General features: G+C 43.7%; 2 protein-coding genes across 2 annotated transcripts in view; both read right to left on the minus strand.

Moving 5' to 3' along the window:
* The window catches only part of LOC146545456 (uncharacterized), a 29258-nt gene extending 27911 nt beyond the window's left edge, over positions 1-1347 (minus strand). Inside the window, exon 1 of the mRNA XM_085237229.1 lies at positions 1216-1347. Within this exon, the coding sequence (XP_085093355.1) occupies positions 1216-1244 (29 nt within the window). The 5' untranslated portion in view covers positions 1245-1347. The remainder of the gene's footprint in view (positions 1-1215) is intronic.
* Positions 1007-14801, minus strand: LOC100548019 (beta-1,4-galactosyltransferase 3-like). Its single transcript, XM_003202724.5, has 6 exons — positions 14183-14801; positions 6944-7179; positions 5857-6047; positions 4946-5068; positions 2655-2753; positions 1007-1725 (listed from the first exon to the last, which is right to left on the minus strand). The coding sequence occupies exons 1-6, from the start codon at positions 14418-14420 to the stop codon at positions 1584-1586; spliced, it is 1029 nt and encodes a 342-aa protein (XP_003202772.1). The 5' UTR covers positions 14421-14801; the 3' UTR covers positions 1007-1583.
* Positions 14802-16978: the final 2177 nt, after the last annotated feature.

Below are 16978 nucleotides of genomic sequence, written 5' to 3' on the forward strand. Positions count from 1 at the left end.
CACCTGTGTTTTGTAAGCTCAGCTCACCATGTAGTAGAAGTACTCAAGTGTCATACAGCAAAATGGAAGTCTCATTTAATTCTGCATTAGCCTGCAGGTTATACATTATTCTGGAGAGAGCCAGAAGGAAGTGCACAGGCTAACTGTGGGAGATGGAGAAAAACTGCAGCCTCTCTTTGTTCTTTCATGGCTTAGGCCATACTGTTAGCAGCATGTGTATCTGTGTACCAACAAAGCTGTTTCTGATTCTTGTTTTTATAAGAGTGGTATGGATAGCTGTTCCAGTATGCTCAGGGATTTCTGCTAAAACTCTGATTAGAAGAATTCCTTACTGCACCTCATCTGTCCTTTATCCATGCCTGTTGGATACACAGCCCCTGCAGGCAGCTGCAAAGCTGGGGGATTTTCTTTTAGGAAACTGCATTAACAATTACAGAACAAAAAAACTAACCTCATGTTATAGAATTCCTCTATTTCTGGTTGAAATGTATTACTTTAACTGTTGAGAAAAATGAAGCCTTTAATAGATTCTTGGGTATTAGAGTGATAGATGCAGCTTTTCAGTGAACAGAGAACAGGAATTTGACTCTAGTATATACAAGTAACAAGGTAAAAAAAATCCTATCTTACACTTGCAAAATAGTTGGAGCTTGCAGGCAATACTACTGATTGACTGACATAGAGATGACAGCAATGGCAAGATGTAGAGCAGACCATCAGCCTCACGGTCAGGTAAGTACACAAATGCACTCTCGCCAGGGTCACAGGGTCACTGTTTACATCAAATATGTCATTTTTCTTCTAGTATTTCATTTCTCAGAAGTGTTTTAATTGAATACAGATCAACCTTCAGAGATAATTAACATTTGAGCAATGGCTGAAATGGTAGATTAATTTCCATCTGCTGAGCATAGCTGACAGCCTCTTTAGATTTGAATTACGGCTACAGTAAGAACTCGCACACTCATTCATAATCCAGCCAGACAACCACGAATTTAAGCTATAGTTTCATCTAACTTCAGAGCAACCTTCTCCTTTATTAAAATCTTATTAAATACTCTAGAAAAATCTTAATCCAAACAAACACCTCAACTTTCTTGACACAAATTCACAAACAATATTCACAGAACTGTAATGAGTTTTCAACACCAAGCAAGTTCTCTCTCAAAATACAGCATTTCAGAGGACTGACAGAATGGCCTGAATCCCACTTACCGGATGAGTAAGCAGCAGAACAGAGCCATCCCGTTATGGAATGAAGGTTCCAGAAAACTTGGGTCAACTTACTGTCAAGGAGACAGCCTCTCTCCAGCCTGAGGGATGACAGGTAGATTTGGTTCAGTAGTTTTACAGTGCTTTTAAAGGACTTTTACAGTAAGACAGATCCTGGTTGTAGCTATCATGCCTCATTCCTGAAGCCTTTTCTTCAAAGTCTTCTATAATCCGAAGAAAAGTTCAGTGTATGAAAGGCAACAGGATTTGTCTCAGGTGCTGCAGACTCTGCACCACAGCCAGAGGTAGAGGCTGAATACCCATAACTGTGCTGTCACAGTGAATTCAAACTCCACTTAGGTTTCGTTATCTTAAGAAAAGGGAGGAACATATCCAATGTCCACAGTAATGTTGGTATAAAGAGGATGCTTTGTTCTGGAAAGGAGCTTGAACTCTAAAGAGTTCATCCCATCATCCTTCCAAGTTTTTGCAGTGTTGTGGTGGGAAGCAGGCCTGAAGAAAGAAGAACAGTTGCTGTTACAGAAAATAACAAAAGTATGATAACAACTGATGCTTTGAATAGAGGTAGCAGAAGAAATGGTATTCTAGAGAGCAAAGCTTTAGCAGGTGAAAGCTGTCAGCAAACCCCAAGAAAATCCTATAATTACAAACCAGAAGGAGAGAATGCTTAACAGGGTTGGGTTGAACTTTGTGCTGAGTATTACAAAGAGGACAGCATGGACTGGATCCTGATCAGAAAGGGAGACTGAGGGGGTGGTGACTGGATTCTGGGGAAAAAAAAAAGAACCTGGTAGCAAGCAAAGAGACCTGGGAGCACAACAGAGAGGCTTGCAAGAGCGCTGCACACAGACTGCAATAAGTAGGTTTAAGACAGAGTTGTTATGGAAACCTCAGTTTAAGAGGAGGGAGGGAAATCTGTGCTGTCACTATGAGAAGCCTTCACACTTGCCCCAACACTCTCTTCCACTGCTTTTGTATAAAAGTGGGTCTTTGCTAAGGTCTGTCATGCACCTTAATCACCTCAAGCTACAATACTGCTTTCCACTATTTTAATGACACATTGTAAATCTGCACAAAGAGCCTCTTCAAACAGAAACCTCCTGGTTTACAAGAGGGACTGAGATGGCGTTTCCCCTGAATAATTTGATGCTCAAGTTCGATACTTGCAAGCTGCTTGCTAGCAGATATTCTTAACTTCACACAAGGTAAGAAGTAGGAAACTAGAAGTGCATCTACCCTTCCAACGCAGAGATAAGAGCAGCACAGCTCAAGTGAAGCTAACTGGGAGCTTTCTTTAAATAGCAGCATTAAAACAGAAAAATAAGCAGTGGCACGAGGTTTACTTTCTGCTTTTCTTAAGGATGATGAGGTAACAGCCTGCCACAAGCAGCAGTCTCTGAGCTGCCCTCTGGTACAATTACCTTCTCCAAGACTCTTCTGTCCCTCTGTTGTAGTCCATCACTTTGTAGCGTCCAAGGTGTGGTGGGTTCCGCACAATTCTCATGCCTGCTAACTGGATCCTTTAAAATGAAGAACAAAATGTGTACTTAGGTATGAAGATGTCATTGCCAGCTAACAATTGCACTTTGTATAACTTATTTTAAGCAATAATTACTGAATGATGGCATCTGTGTTAGCTTACCAAGAGAAATTGACAGTAATACTGTTAGACCTAGCAAGCCTTTGTTTATCACAGATGACCCCTCATATTCACAGGAATTTTCTTTGCAGAAGAATGAAACTGTGCTCAATTTAGGTTATCTAAATGGCATGTCTGCAGCATTTAACTGCCTTCTGTTGTGACCTGGTGCGACTGCAAGCTGCACTGAAGTGAGAATGCTCTAAAGCTGGGAGAGGCTACAGAACTGAAAATATTTATCTAAAAATTGAAAATGATTTCAGCATTTCATTGACAGTAAAGACATACTTATATGTATTTCAGTTTTACACAAGGCACCTTGTTGCATTGGAATTTCACAAGATTTGCACCAGGTGGGTCTTACTCACAGAGGAACAGAAAGAACACCATACACAAGCCTGACAGGACATGCTGAACCAATCCAAGGCCGAAGGTGACAGTTTCCTGTCATCACATCATTACCAGTGACACAGTGTGGTGTCACCACTACAAGCCAGAGTCAAAACAGCAACCCAGAGTGGTGACGGGTGAATTTGACATTAAAGAAATGTAAGACACAGTCCTCAGCAGGCAAAGGTTCTTTTGGGATAGGAAAGGGGTGATCTTTTCAGATTTCCTGAAACTCAGAGAAACCATCAGCTCTGACCACTACATCGGAATACTGACTAAGCTGGAGGCTTGAGCATCCAGAGTCAGGCCAGAGAAAAACATCTTTTTTTCTTGCGACACAATAGTGCCAGGCTCCATACCATTCAAAGACCATTGTGGACATCGCCAGTCTTGCCTGGGCTGTCCTATCACACCCACCACATAGTCCAGATTTGGCAACTTTGGACTTCCCTGTTTTGGTCAATGAAAAATGGACTACCTGGGCAACATTTGCCTAGTAACACATCACAACAAACATGAAACAGTGCACCACCTCCACTGTGCAGCACACAGGCTCTTGTTCTTCATTGGCAAAAAAAAATAAAAAATGCATACTTAATTGTGATGACTATGTTGAAAAACAGTGTTTTATAGCTGAGAATTTGCCCTATCAAATAGCATTACTGTGCTCTTTGTAACTGTTGTAGTTTCCAGGGAAATAAATAGGAGGCATTACTTTCAGAGCAACCTATGCACTATTTTAGCTAGCTTGCTCTGAAAGGCAGAGAAGGTTTTCTGTGTTAACCTGATTTCAATTCCCAGAAGAATACTGCTGTTGAGAACTCTAGCAGCTTTTAAACCAGAACATTTCACCATTAACCGTAATGCTGTGCAAGACCAAAAAAAACATAAGGCCTTTATTGTCAGTTTAGCTTTTTTAACTACCCTATTAGCTTGCCTCAGTGCAGGATGGTACACAGTGCAACTACAAAGGTGAATAAAGACACAACTGTGATTTTGTAGTTGAAGAATCTGCATTAGGCAAAGTACCTGAAACTAAACTCATTGCGTTCACTTCTATAGCATGCTGCTGCCATAGCAACCAACATACAAGAAAAGGAAAATACTGTCAGCTTGTGCTGTCACTCACAATAGTTCACAGACTTCTCCATCACTCAGCACTGAGGGCAGAAGTTGGAACAAAGGAACAGACCATGCAGGTTAAACACCCATTAGTAACTGAATTTTGAGTATTAGTGACTAGGTAGCATTTGGAGCAACCTACATGCCTAATGTAAATTCAGAACTCTTTGGGAATTAATAAATACTTCTTGATTTTCTTGTTTATTAAGCTTACAGATTCTCTTCCTTGGGGCTATTAACGTCAGTGGAGTCACAGCATGTCAACTACTGCTGGTTATAACCCCTTGGAAGCACTCCAGTTCAAGTGCAGGCACAAGGATGCAGAGTACCGCATTGTCCCCCAGTATCTGAAGAAAGCTTTGTTCTCCCAGCACACAATGATTAGTCATAGATTCTGAGCATTTTCTGACAGCACTCATGCCCACTGCCAACAGCATCTGGATTACAGTGCTACTGCAAGCATGGTAAGAAATGGAGTCTCTTAGTTCCTCTCTTGCAGTAATGCTCTGTGTTTCACTAGGAAGCCTGGTTCTACTTTAAGCCTGTCTTGTGAATCAGTACCTTGCAGCGATGTCATCGGTTTCACCACCATCACCCCAGTACGTGTTTGGAAACCCATTCATCTTCATGTAGTGCTCTGGAGTCAAAGCAGATACACCTCCAAAAAAGGACTTATATGGAAGGCTAAAATAGCAGGGGGGAAAAAAAACCAAAGCATCAGTCTCAGGGCTAATAACAGTCCTTCGGAAACAAACAACGTCAGCCAGGTCACAGATGTAATCTCATTCCTTACAGTTTTTCTGCAGAGGCAGATGGATGCAAAGTGGTAAGTTTAGATGTACTCCCAAAGAAAGTTTTAAGCCCAGAATTAGGAGATACTATTTACCAAAACCCAAAATAGCAAAATCATGCAATTCCTGTGTCCCTCTCAGTAGGTCTAAGTGAAGGTGGTTTGAAAATTAACATCTCCAATTAGATCCAAACACCAATATTGTACTATGTATAGAATCATAGAACTGCTCAGGTTGGCAAAGAGCTTCAAGACCACCAAGTCCAACCACAAGCTAACCATCCTACCCTAACTCTAACAACCCTCTGCTAAATCATGTCCCTGAGCACCACATCCAAATGGTTTTTAAATACAGTCAGGGATGGTGACTCAACCACTTCCCAGAATCTTCCACATACTCCAGTATCTGCCATCCCATACTATTTATTGTGGAAACAAAAACAAATCTGCCAGTTATTTCTAAGCTGGGCTAATAATGGAGCAGGGAAACATGCGCATGGAATCGTTTGAGACTGCATGTTTAGGTCAGCAACTCCTTTTACTGGAGAAGCCTCTAGTGCTAAAACAAAAAATGAAAACTCCCACTTCTTGATGGTTGGATCTTTCCCTATCCACATTCATACTATCCATCTAGAAAGAAAAGAGTAGGATACATAAGTTCCAAAGAAATGGAAGCACTTACTTGTACTGAAATTTATCCATGGCACTAGCCATATGTTTGGGATAGTATTCATCACAGACATAGAGATTATAATCATTCTCAGGTACCAGGTCCACATCATGCAGAAGGAGGCAGTCCCAGTCTTCATCCTTCAGGGCTTCTCGGACACCAACATTAAGTAACTTTGCTCGGTTAAACGTGCCATTCCCCACCTGGAAAATAAGATTTAATAATTTAATAAAATGTTTCCCCACCAAAACAACAAACAAGAGAACTCAATTACAACGGATGGTAGAGCAAAAACCTTACATCGGTGAATGACACTGGAGTGAATTACTACTGTCTGTGAATTTCATCCCCTAGATTATCTGTTCTCTTCAAAACATTGTTTGCAATTGTAAATCAGTGATATATCAGGTGCTGTTTATTGCTAGCATATGAAGAAGGCAGATTTTTAAGAGACCAGAACATTAAGTCTTCAGGTTGAAATACATAAGCACATCAACACTTCCGTCCTGATTACTGCTTACTAAAGTTTAGAAAGGAGAAAAAAAGATCTCTGTCACAAACCAGAAGCTTCCTCCCTCCCAGTCAGCTATCTGTCTTAATCAATGAACCCCAAACTTTCCCTCTCTCCACTATCTTTTGCAACATCAGTCCATCATCAGTTACTAATGGCTGTTTAACCTGCATGGCCTGTGGCAAACAGCAAGGCCAAGCCAGATGTTTTCACTTGATATAGTCTAAAAATATCCAACTTCATCTTAACATTTAGTCTCAACAGTTTTAGTCAGCAGCTGTACTGACAAGCCACTGACAGACAACTCACATTCAACTCCTGAAGAGCTGAATACAAGTTACCACTTAACGACAGCTTTATCCCACCTGGGAGGAAAAAAACACCTAACACAACAAATCAATAGCAGGACAATGATCTTGACAAGTGGTAAGATATTTCAATCAGTGGCAGCCATGGAGGTATGATGGCATGTAATTTAACAGCTCGACCCAGGCATCAAATGGTACTTCCATTAGAAGATTCACATTTCTTGTTCAAACCTAACCTTCATGTGGAGAACTCCACCAGGTATATTCGATTTAGATTTACCTGCTGAATCAAGTAGATTCTATAGCTGAGCTGCTGGCGCTGCAAGAAAGGATGAATGTAGTAGAGAAGATGGTGAAGGTATTTCTCCTGATTACTGTATGCTACAAGGATGGCCGACTTATAGCGGGCCAAGCAGTGAGGTGGTCTGTACTGGCCTCCAGACTGAACAAAAGGATTTTTTTGGATGATCATTCTTTCACTGGGGAGCACGTTAAAAGTGATGGTTAATGGACCAACTGTAAAGAGAGGCAGAGAAAAAAAAAAAAAAAAAAGTAATATTAGGAACATTTCTCAACTTGCATTTAAGAACATTAGACCAGCTCCACACGGTTACTACAGGAGACACCAGATCTTCCCTAACCCAGAACAGGTAATAACACCACAGAGATGTGCCCATGTGACAAACTCCTCCGCTACCTGCCAGTCACCCCATCACAGCTCTGCACCAGGCCAGCAGGCACTTGCCAGAGAGGCATCATAGAAACATTACAGCCAACAATGCACTCCAGGCTTGTGCACTTTCCTTTTTCTTGGTACTGGCTCCGTAGCACACAAACCCGTCTTCTGTGCATCCTTCAATTAGTGTATTCACTGTAGGAGAACAGACGAAAACAAATCTAGATGACTTTTTTTTTGGCTACCTACCTGGAAAATGTCTGTAAGGCTCTTTTGGATTCGATTCAAGGACAAAGATGTCCATAACGATACTCAGCAGGTTGGGGGGAGATAGATTAAAGCCCAGATGAATACAAATGATTTGGGAAATTCAAATGCTTTAGAAAATGTTAGCTTTATCTGAAAAGAAGTTCAAAGATTAATCACCTGCCACCAGGGCCATATTTGCTGCATTGTTTAATTATATACACGGTGCTAGGCAGGGAGCATGTTACTATCAGAGTTCTAGGAGCAACAAATAGCGGAGCTGAGGAAGAAGCTCGGTATTTCATATTTGCAAGAATAGGCATAGGGCAGCAAAAGGAACTACATATGACAGCAGCTCTACTAAGTAGATCAGTTTTAAACACAAAACATATCCAGTGTGTACAGCAGTTTTTACCTAATTAAAATAAAGGCATCTTCTCCAGATGGGAAAAGCTTGAAAAGAAAAAAAGCAGTGCAAAGTATCAATCATGATTTTTACACAAATCCTGCATTGTGACAATCTGAAAGTACAAAGACTGATTATTTCACCACCTCTTCTGGGTTCACAGAACCATAGAATGGCCCAGGTTGGAAGGGACCTCAAGGATCACGAGTCTCCAATCCGTCTGCCACATGCAGGGCCACCAACGTCCCCATTTAATACTTGACCAGGCTGCCCAGGGCCCCATCCAACCTGGCCTTGAACATCTCCAGAGACGGGGCATCCACAGCCTCTCTGGGCAGCCTGTTCCAGCACCTCACACTCTCATAGTAAAGAACTTCTGCCTGATATCCAGCCTAAATCTTCTCTCCTTAAACTTAGAACTATTTCCCCTTGTGCTGCCATCATCTACCCTTTCAAAGAGTTGACATCCCTCCTGTTTGTGAGTTGTGAAAGGAGGACCAGAACTAGCAAAAGTGTGACATTTGCACACTTATCAGTGTATCATAGTGGCTTTCCAGTCACTTTTCTCTAAGAAAATAAAGCACAGATACAGAACAATAAAATAATTTTAATAAAAATATATTAAAATATATTCTTCACACAAGCTAGGAAGACTTCTTCACCTAAACTACAATTAAAATCCAACAACATGATCACCTCATATTATGGTTTTAAGAAGGTCCAATAATTCTCTGCAGGTCCTATTACCCAAGGACAAAATATTTTTGTACCAGAAGCCTGGGAGCTACTTATTTATTTTTGCTGTCATAAATGAGATTTTTTTTTTTTTTTCCTCTTCCAAGCTCATAGTTAATCCTGTGGCTGTTTTGAAGTGAGCTTTCAGTATCTTCTAAGTCACACTCCCTCTAAAGCACTGAAATAAATTATCCTCTCATGAAACTTCTGATAACGAAGCCTGGGAGAAAGGGAATAAGTATTTAGGCTTGGAGTTTGGTAGCTTTCACTTGAGCAGAGAAAGACATGGGTTTGCCCCAAGTCTAATACATATTAAAGGAGGTGAGTCCAGAAGGTATTTCTTCCAGCCTGTCTCACATTCAAAATCCCTAGTACAAACCTAACAAAGTACATAAATAAATAGGGTCTGTGTTCACCCACATCCTGTTTAACTGACACAAAGGAAGTGACACCCCTCCTTGTTTGCTTGTTTCAGAAGAGCATGAGGACGGCTCAAAGACTAGCTTTGGAGTAAGATTCAAGCTGTCCATACAGAACTGGGAAACACTTTGCTAGCACACAGAAACTGTATACATCTCATTTCTCATAGGCAAACTTAAAGGCAGTAACAGCCTCTTCTTCTAGGAATGTACACAGCAGCATCCCTCCAAGGTCTGTCAAAAGAGCAACCCGCCCCATCCCCTGCACAATTAAAAAAGAACTAGAAAACCAGCCCCTGTGAATCCCACTTCGTAGTTTAGCTTAAAAAAAAGAAAAGAAAAAACAAAAAACAAAAAAGCAAGACAATTTTGCCAACAAGATTCTGTGATTGCTGACTCTGAAGCATCACTTGTAAATCCTTCCTTCAGTACCTAAAACACAGGAGGGATTTGATTTTAACGATGTTACCCTAAGTACATTAGGTTAGAAACCGGAGTACACTGCTGCTGTACTTGCATATCTGAAGCAAAAGAGAAGATCTGCAGAGAATTGTGCAGCAGGCCCACAAATCCAGGTTGTGTTTACTGTAAGGATTTTACGATGTTACCTACTTTTATGCAGACTGTTTCCTGCTCCATCTTTAAGAGCAGCACATTTCAGGCCAACGTTGTTTTAAGTTTGTATTTTACACTGCTTTTCAGATTTATGAACTCTCCTGATTAGCAGTTCTTTTAAGTTCCTCTAACTACAGCATCATTAACCACCAATGTGATGACAGCTGGGGCTTGCTGAAGAAATACTATCTGTAGAATGGATTTCATGTACAGATCACAGCTCCCAAGATGACATAAGAAATGGAATTAATTCTTTTCCGTTCTCCCACAAAGGCATTTTTGTTTTCCCTAATACAATCCCAGCTTTTTATATTACAGTTAAGGTTCTGCAGCGGTAATCCTTAAATTCCAAAAATCAGATCTGAATTTGGACACCAGGGACAGAATTAACACAGGCTCTGTTGTCTCCTTCCATATCCAGACATCCAACACATGAGGGTAATACCTACAGTTCTAAGGCTTTTCAAGGTGCCACGATCTCTGAGCTGCCTGGCTCCTCACCACAAACAACTCGGCTCTGAAACTCATTCTTACATGCTAAGGAAGCACAGACAGGAGTCGTTAAAGCCTGTGATGTATCCCCAGACCTCTGTCTGCCCTAAACCCCTTGGCTATAACCTCAGCTCCGGCTCTCTGCTCTCCTTCCCATCCAGCTAACAAACAGCTAATGCACTGTAATCTGATTAAATCCCAGATGCGGGCAGACAAGCTGCAGGCTGGCCCAGACAGGGAAAAATAAAACATCTTTGGGAAAGGACAGAACAAAGAGAAAAAGGGGGGGGAGGAGCTCAACCATCCCAGCCATGTTAGAAAGCACAGGATTCGCATTCAGACAAGGTACAAAATGCTGTGCAACCACGGTTAGGTGGATTGGGAAGACAGTTCAACTGTGTGACACAGTGGAAAGTCTCTGCAAGACAAAAGGTTGATCTTCCAAAGCGTCAGCCAGGAGGCCTCCTCTGGAGTATGCAGCTACCAACATATGGCCCAGGAATGGGGGGCTGCGTGGTTGTCTGCATCCAGGAATAAGAGAGAGGGACTGTCTCTTTCAGGGAAAGCTCTATTTAATACATGTAATGTATCAGGCTTATTCTTTTAACTCTAATTTCTTTTAAACACTTTCCTTCTATTTGACTGCCTTTCAAGTGGGCAGTAGTTCAGAGAGAAGGAGAGTTAACAATGACCGTGTGTTCTTTTTTCTCCTAGAAAAGCATAATTTAAAATGAAAGTTGTGTTTCTTGAATGATCTGAAGTATCTCTGATAATGAAAGGCCTGATATAAAACTTCCTGTACTCTGTCAGAAGCTGCGTTTTCCTGAAGCAGTATCAGCAGATGGTATCAAACCCTCAGTAAGTTTGTAGATAATGTATGGAGATGGGAAAGCCCTATAGAGGGATCTGAACTTTGAGGCCCTGGAGCGTGTCCAGCAAAGGGCAATGAAGCTGTGAGGGGTCTGCAGCACAAGTCTTATGAGGAGCGGCTGAGGGAGCAGGGATTGTTCAGTCTGGATAAGAGGAGGCTCAGGGGAGACCTTATTGGTCTCTAACTCCCTGAGAGGAGGCTCTGGCAAGGTGGGGGGGTTGGCCTCTTCTCCAGCATAACTAGCAACAGGATGAGTGGGAATGACCTCAAGTTGTACCAGGTGAGGTTCTGGCTGGATATTAGGAAAAATTGCTTCTCTAAAAGAGTGGTAAGGTGCTGGCACAGGCTGCCCAGGGAGGTGGAGGAGTCAGCAACCCTGGAGGTGTTCAAGAAGTGTTTGGATGTTGTACTGAGGGATGTGGGTTCACGGGGCAATGGTAGTCGGACTAGATGATCTTGGAATTGCCAAGGTTGGAAGAGACCTCCATGACGGTTCTATGATAATCAACGCCTTGACACGACAAATCAGTTCCCTCCACAGTCTGGCTCCTGAGATCCTTCTATCCCTGAAGAGTGTTTAATTACTAGGAAACTTCAGTGCACAGAATTAAACCCCACAATTCCCTGTCCATATTGCTAGCAGCTGCCTGTGACAGCACACTCCCTGCCTGTGATATGTTCTAGTCAACACATCTGAATATCAAGGGATGTATTAATTTGAAACAGATCTATTCTTCTTTGAGGAACTACATTACTTCTAAAGACTTTCTTAGTTCAGAATAAACAGCTCTAATAACGGAGTTCAATAAGAAAAAGTGAAACTCACACAAGCTAAACAAACAGGAAGAGCAGCATGGATTGATACCTCAGCAAAAGCACAGCAGCGCAAAGTATATTACTGCAGTCCTATTGCATTGCTTCTCAAGTTCAGGGCCACAGAAGGGTCAGTAAACACCACCGAGGGTTAAAAATGCAAGCCCAGTTCTTTCAAAGCAGGGAGATTTATGCAGTTAATTCTTATGCAGCTGCCCTGGAAGTGGATTCAGGTAGTTGAGTAAAAGGCAGATGGAGCTTCAGAGTCTACATTCACAGAATTAGTTAAATGATCTACTGTACACATAAGTGAAGAAAGCACTGCACTTCATAACAGCCCCAATCCAGAAACCATTTATGCTGCTTGGCATGCTTCCAGTTCCTTTAACGTGTTTTGGAGTGGACACAATGAATTATTACCAGCTCTGAATAGGAGACTGGAGTCTACGGAATTGATTTGAAATCTTATTTAATGGGTTTATGAAATTAGTATTAAGAGGCATCATTCTCTCTGATGTAGTGCTTCGAAGAGAGATCGGCTCCAGAAGAGATGATAACAACCAATCAAGACACTTAGGAAGTTTCATAGGATGTTAAGATTGGAAAAAAAAAAGTCTTTATACATGTTCTATATGTGATGGGCACAGACAAGTTAAGGGCAAGCACCTTGCTGAGCAGCATGAATCTTTACAAGGAAAAAAGAAAACCACAAAAAAATACCGTTCTCAAGAGGCTGGCATATAGGAATAAAAAAAATACAAAAGGAAACATCACTGAGTAGAAACTACAGCAAAACATCTTTTTTTCTCCTAAGCTCAATCTGTATCAATGCTCTAAAATATCATTTAACAGCAACAATGCTTCATATTCTCCATTCTAACTTTTTAGTACAGCAGAACTCCCACTGTCCCTTTGCTTCACTATTTTTCTTTTATCTACTCAGCCATACTGCTTGCTTCTGCCTCTAACTACACTGTTTTCATGTTATTGCTGGAGTACGACATGCAGGCCAACCTTTCTCTTCTTAGTACTGCCAGGAATGGGGAGCAGAAAAGATCTTAATGTAGATTTTCTAGCTCTGATGCCATCCATTACTTTTATGCAGTTTCACTCTGCATCTGCCTCCTCCGTGTACATCATCACTGCTCTTGCTTATCTGATTGTTGGCAGGCAGGCTGCACAGAATTACATCTACTTTTTAAAATTTAAGAGCAAAGCTTACTCATTTGTTCAGGACAGCAGATTCTTGTCAGTAGTGGAAACAAGCAAGGTACAAGTCAATTTCTTATGTTTCCCAGCAAAACAAGGCAGCCTGAGCCACAGAATCATAGCTTCCCAAAAGAATTGATGGGCTCTGGTTAATGATGAACAAGAGGCTATACTAAGACCATTATAACTGACACTTGTACAAAGAAACTGTGCTATTTTAGTAACGCTTAATAGAGCTGTTTCCAGGAGAAGTGCTGAAGCTTATACCAAACATTACCACACATACTGCATTTCATTTTAACTTCAGCAAGAGGTACGAAGAAAACTCCACAGAACAAGCTGCATAACAACCTCAAAAGGCTCTCAGCTGGAGGTGGCCAGCACAACTCAGTAAGCTAAGCAAGCAGCTCAGCACAGGAGGAAGCAAAGCCACTGTCTTCCACAACACTTCTACCTGTAAGCTAAGGTCAGGCTGCTCTCTCTGTGCTCCATTTGCACAGAACCACTTTCCTAGAAGAGCAGCACGACTAAGGAGTGTGTATAAAGACTACTGACATGAAAAACTAGGCATACAGAAACTTGTGCTGTAAGGAAGAACAGACCAGAGTAACTTACTGTGCTGTACGTTCAGCAGTGGAACAGCCACAACAACTACACGTGCACACTTACAGAACTCTTCAAGCCTAGGCTACCTGAGTGGAAGGGATTCACTAACACCTGTGCATCACCGCTGCCAAACTTGCTCTATGGTTCTAACTTGGCATTTACTTCATTTAGGAGATGTTTTAGCAGCACAACAGCTGAATTAACGCCGCTTCAAGGAGCGGCTGTGACCCACCGTAAACGAGGCACAGCCTGCAACCTAACTCCAAAGTGCATGGGCAACATCGTAAAAGACACATAACAATCCCAGGCTGACACAAGAGCGAGGTCCGCAGATGCACTCTCACAGAAACCACATTTTAAACGCTGAAAGCCTAACAGGAGCCCAGAAGAGCAACGGCCGGAGTTAGGACGAGCCAGAGGTCGGTACGTACCGGCGATGGGTGAGTGCGCCGAGCAGTAGGGCAGCGCCGCCCCGCCGCCAGCCGGGACCAGCAGGCTGAGGTTCGTGTACACGTCGTGGCTTTTGGAGTAATCCAAAACGCGCTGCGTCTCCAAAAACCCTCGGAACACGCTCGAGGCTCCACCTCGGTACAGTATCAGGATGAACACGGCTTGGAAGACGAGCAGGAACAGCAGGAAGCAGGGGTTCTCCACGCGGGATAGGGACATGGCTCTCGGTTACGGGTGACCGCCGCGAGCCGCCGCCCGCTCGGGGCTACATGGCTGCGGCCGAGCACCTCCGCCACTCCCAGCACCGACTTCGGGAGACGGCAGAGCTCCCCTCCGCCAGCACCGATCCGCCCTTCCCGATTCCGCCGAGGGAAGGAGGAGCAGCTCGGGGCCCCGGCAGCGGCACGGCCCCGCTCCCTCTGCCCACCCAACGAGCGCCCTGAGGAAAGGAGGAAAGGGCGGGAAGATGCGGCGGCGGCACCGCACCGTCCCAGCTCGAGATGAGGACGCGGATACCCTCACCCCACGATAACCGCCCCTCGCGGCCCGCCCGCTCCTTCCGCAGAGACTACAGCTCCCAGCACACCGAGATGGGCGGGGCTGCCGCGGGGCATGCTGGGAGCTGTAGTCATCGCCTTCAGGTGCTGGTCCGCCTGTTCCATGCTCACAGCCCTCTGGAGCAGACCCTGTCCCTAACCCCCAGCTGCCCCTCCCCTGACACAGCTCCATGCCGTTCCCTCGGGCCCTGTCGCTGTCACACAGAGCAGAGCTCAGCGCTGCCCCTCTGCTCCCTGTGAGGAGCTGCAGCAGCTGTAGTACTTGTTTTCATTACTTAAAACTTCCTTGGAGAAGTTAGTGTGATGGTAAATAAAGAAAACACACTGCGAAAAGGAGGTGGTGGTTGTTGTGAGGTGGGGATTGACCTCTTCTCCCAGGTACCAGCGATAGGATGAGATAGGATGGCCTCAGATTGCACCAGGGGGGGGTTCAGGTTGCGTATTGAGGCAGTGGCACAGCTGCCCAGGGAGGTGGTGCAGTCTCTGTGCCTGGAGTTGTTCAAGAACCTTGTATATGTGGCACTGAGGGATACGGCATCCCCACCTCCATGGTGAGGATGGGTTGGTGGTTGGACTAGATCATCTTAGCGGTCTTTTTTAACCTTCACGATTCTATGATTCTATTAGCTTGGGCAAGGCCTGTCTGTCTCCATCAATTTCTGAGGCAAAGAGAAGCAGGTCATTTTGGAATAGATCTGCACCGGCAGCTCTGCTAACTTTACTGGCAGTCAGGTGGTGTAAAAATTGCCACCTTGTGCCTTTTTGGGGCACAATAAGCATGTCAGCTGGAAAAGCAACAGCTTATCTCAATCTTTAGTTCAGCCTATGATATATATATGCTCTCATGACTGGAAAACTAACGTACAGCTAGCAAGATCAGCTGGGCATGGAGGGAGCCAAACAGCACTTAATTCTGTGCTGGCTGGGGAGCTGAATCTCCATGAATGTCTCTTTCAAGATCCCTCAAAAACCAAACGTGAGATTTATGATTCCTCTCATTCCCCTTCTCCTATGGTCACCAAAATTGGTGAATCAGAACCCACCACAAGTCTACAAAGAGCAAACAATGGTGCGCAGGAGAGCTGAATGCAGATCAGAACTTCACAGTGCCAGCAAGGCCAAGCCTCTTCAAGGTCACTGCACTCCTATTTTTTCCCCTGACGTGAAAGGCTGGGAGAGATTTGAATTAAAAATGAATTGGGTTGCTTAAATGAAAAAAAATAACTGTCTTCACTGAAGCATGGAGGATAGTTGGCAGGCATTTTAGCAACCCCTGTGCACAGATGTATTGAGGGCAGTGATGGAGGAAAACAATGTTGGATTGGATCTGTAAGGCACAGGAACAGGGCTGTCTTGACAGCCAAAGGTCTACCTTTCTCATTTTCACATGTCCACCCAAGAAATTAAATGAATGCATAGGGAAAAAAAGGCAAATACCATCTTCAACAGAGCTTGAAATTAAGTTTGTGCAGGAGCCTCTGGATGTCCCAGGGGAGGGGCGCTTCCCCTCCCTTCGAGTGTAATTTCACCTCCAATCAGCCCCAAATGTGATGAGAGACAGAGAAGTACTTCACCATTGAATACAATTCATTCTCTCTTGCTCTTTCCCCTCCTTCTGCCTCTGTTATGGCCTGGAACCTGCATCACTTCCCTGTTGAAAATGCAGCAGAGGCCTGGCAAGCTTAGCTTTGAAAATGTAGGGCCCCAGTAGGGGAAGAACAGCATGTTGGGGTGACACCCAGCAGGGTGCTCAGGCAGTGCCAGAGTCAGTGTGTCCTGCCCTCTGCTCTGCCTGACCCCCAGGCTTTTTAATCAAGGAAAGAGGAAAGCAGCATTACATTTGATAAAGACATTGCAGAGGATTTCAGCCACCACTGAACAAGCAGTGCCATTACTCTTTTTGTGGGGGTGGCAGTTTTTTTCTGGTAGGGTGAACATTTCAGATGCCTCTGGCCACTGCAGTTGTTTCTCAGCCTTTCAGAGAAGAGAAGGGAAAACCAGGAGACTGGAATAGTTTCCCTGTCTGGTCCCACTGGACTGACACATAACGCCTGCAAGACATTCTTCCCAATGAGCTGCACCCTACAGAGACTGGCACAAGGAACTGAAGCAATGTGCAGTTTGTTAAGGTGTCCAGACCTTGTATTGCCATAGCTTGCCCTTCTTCACCCTGCTGGTGTTGCTCCTGCACATCTCTAGGAGATGCAGTGGGCTGCAGTG

Source organism: Meleagris gallopavo, chromosome 1 (genome assembly GCF_905368555.1).
Source record: "Meleagris gallopavo chromosome 1, MGAL_WU_HG_1.1, whole genome shotgun sequence".
Classification (NCBI taxonomy): domain Eukaryota; kingdom Metazoa; phylum Chordata; class Aves; order Galliformes; family Phasianidae; genus Meleagris; species Meleagris gallopavo.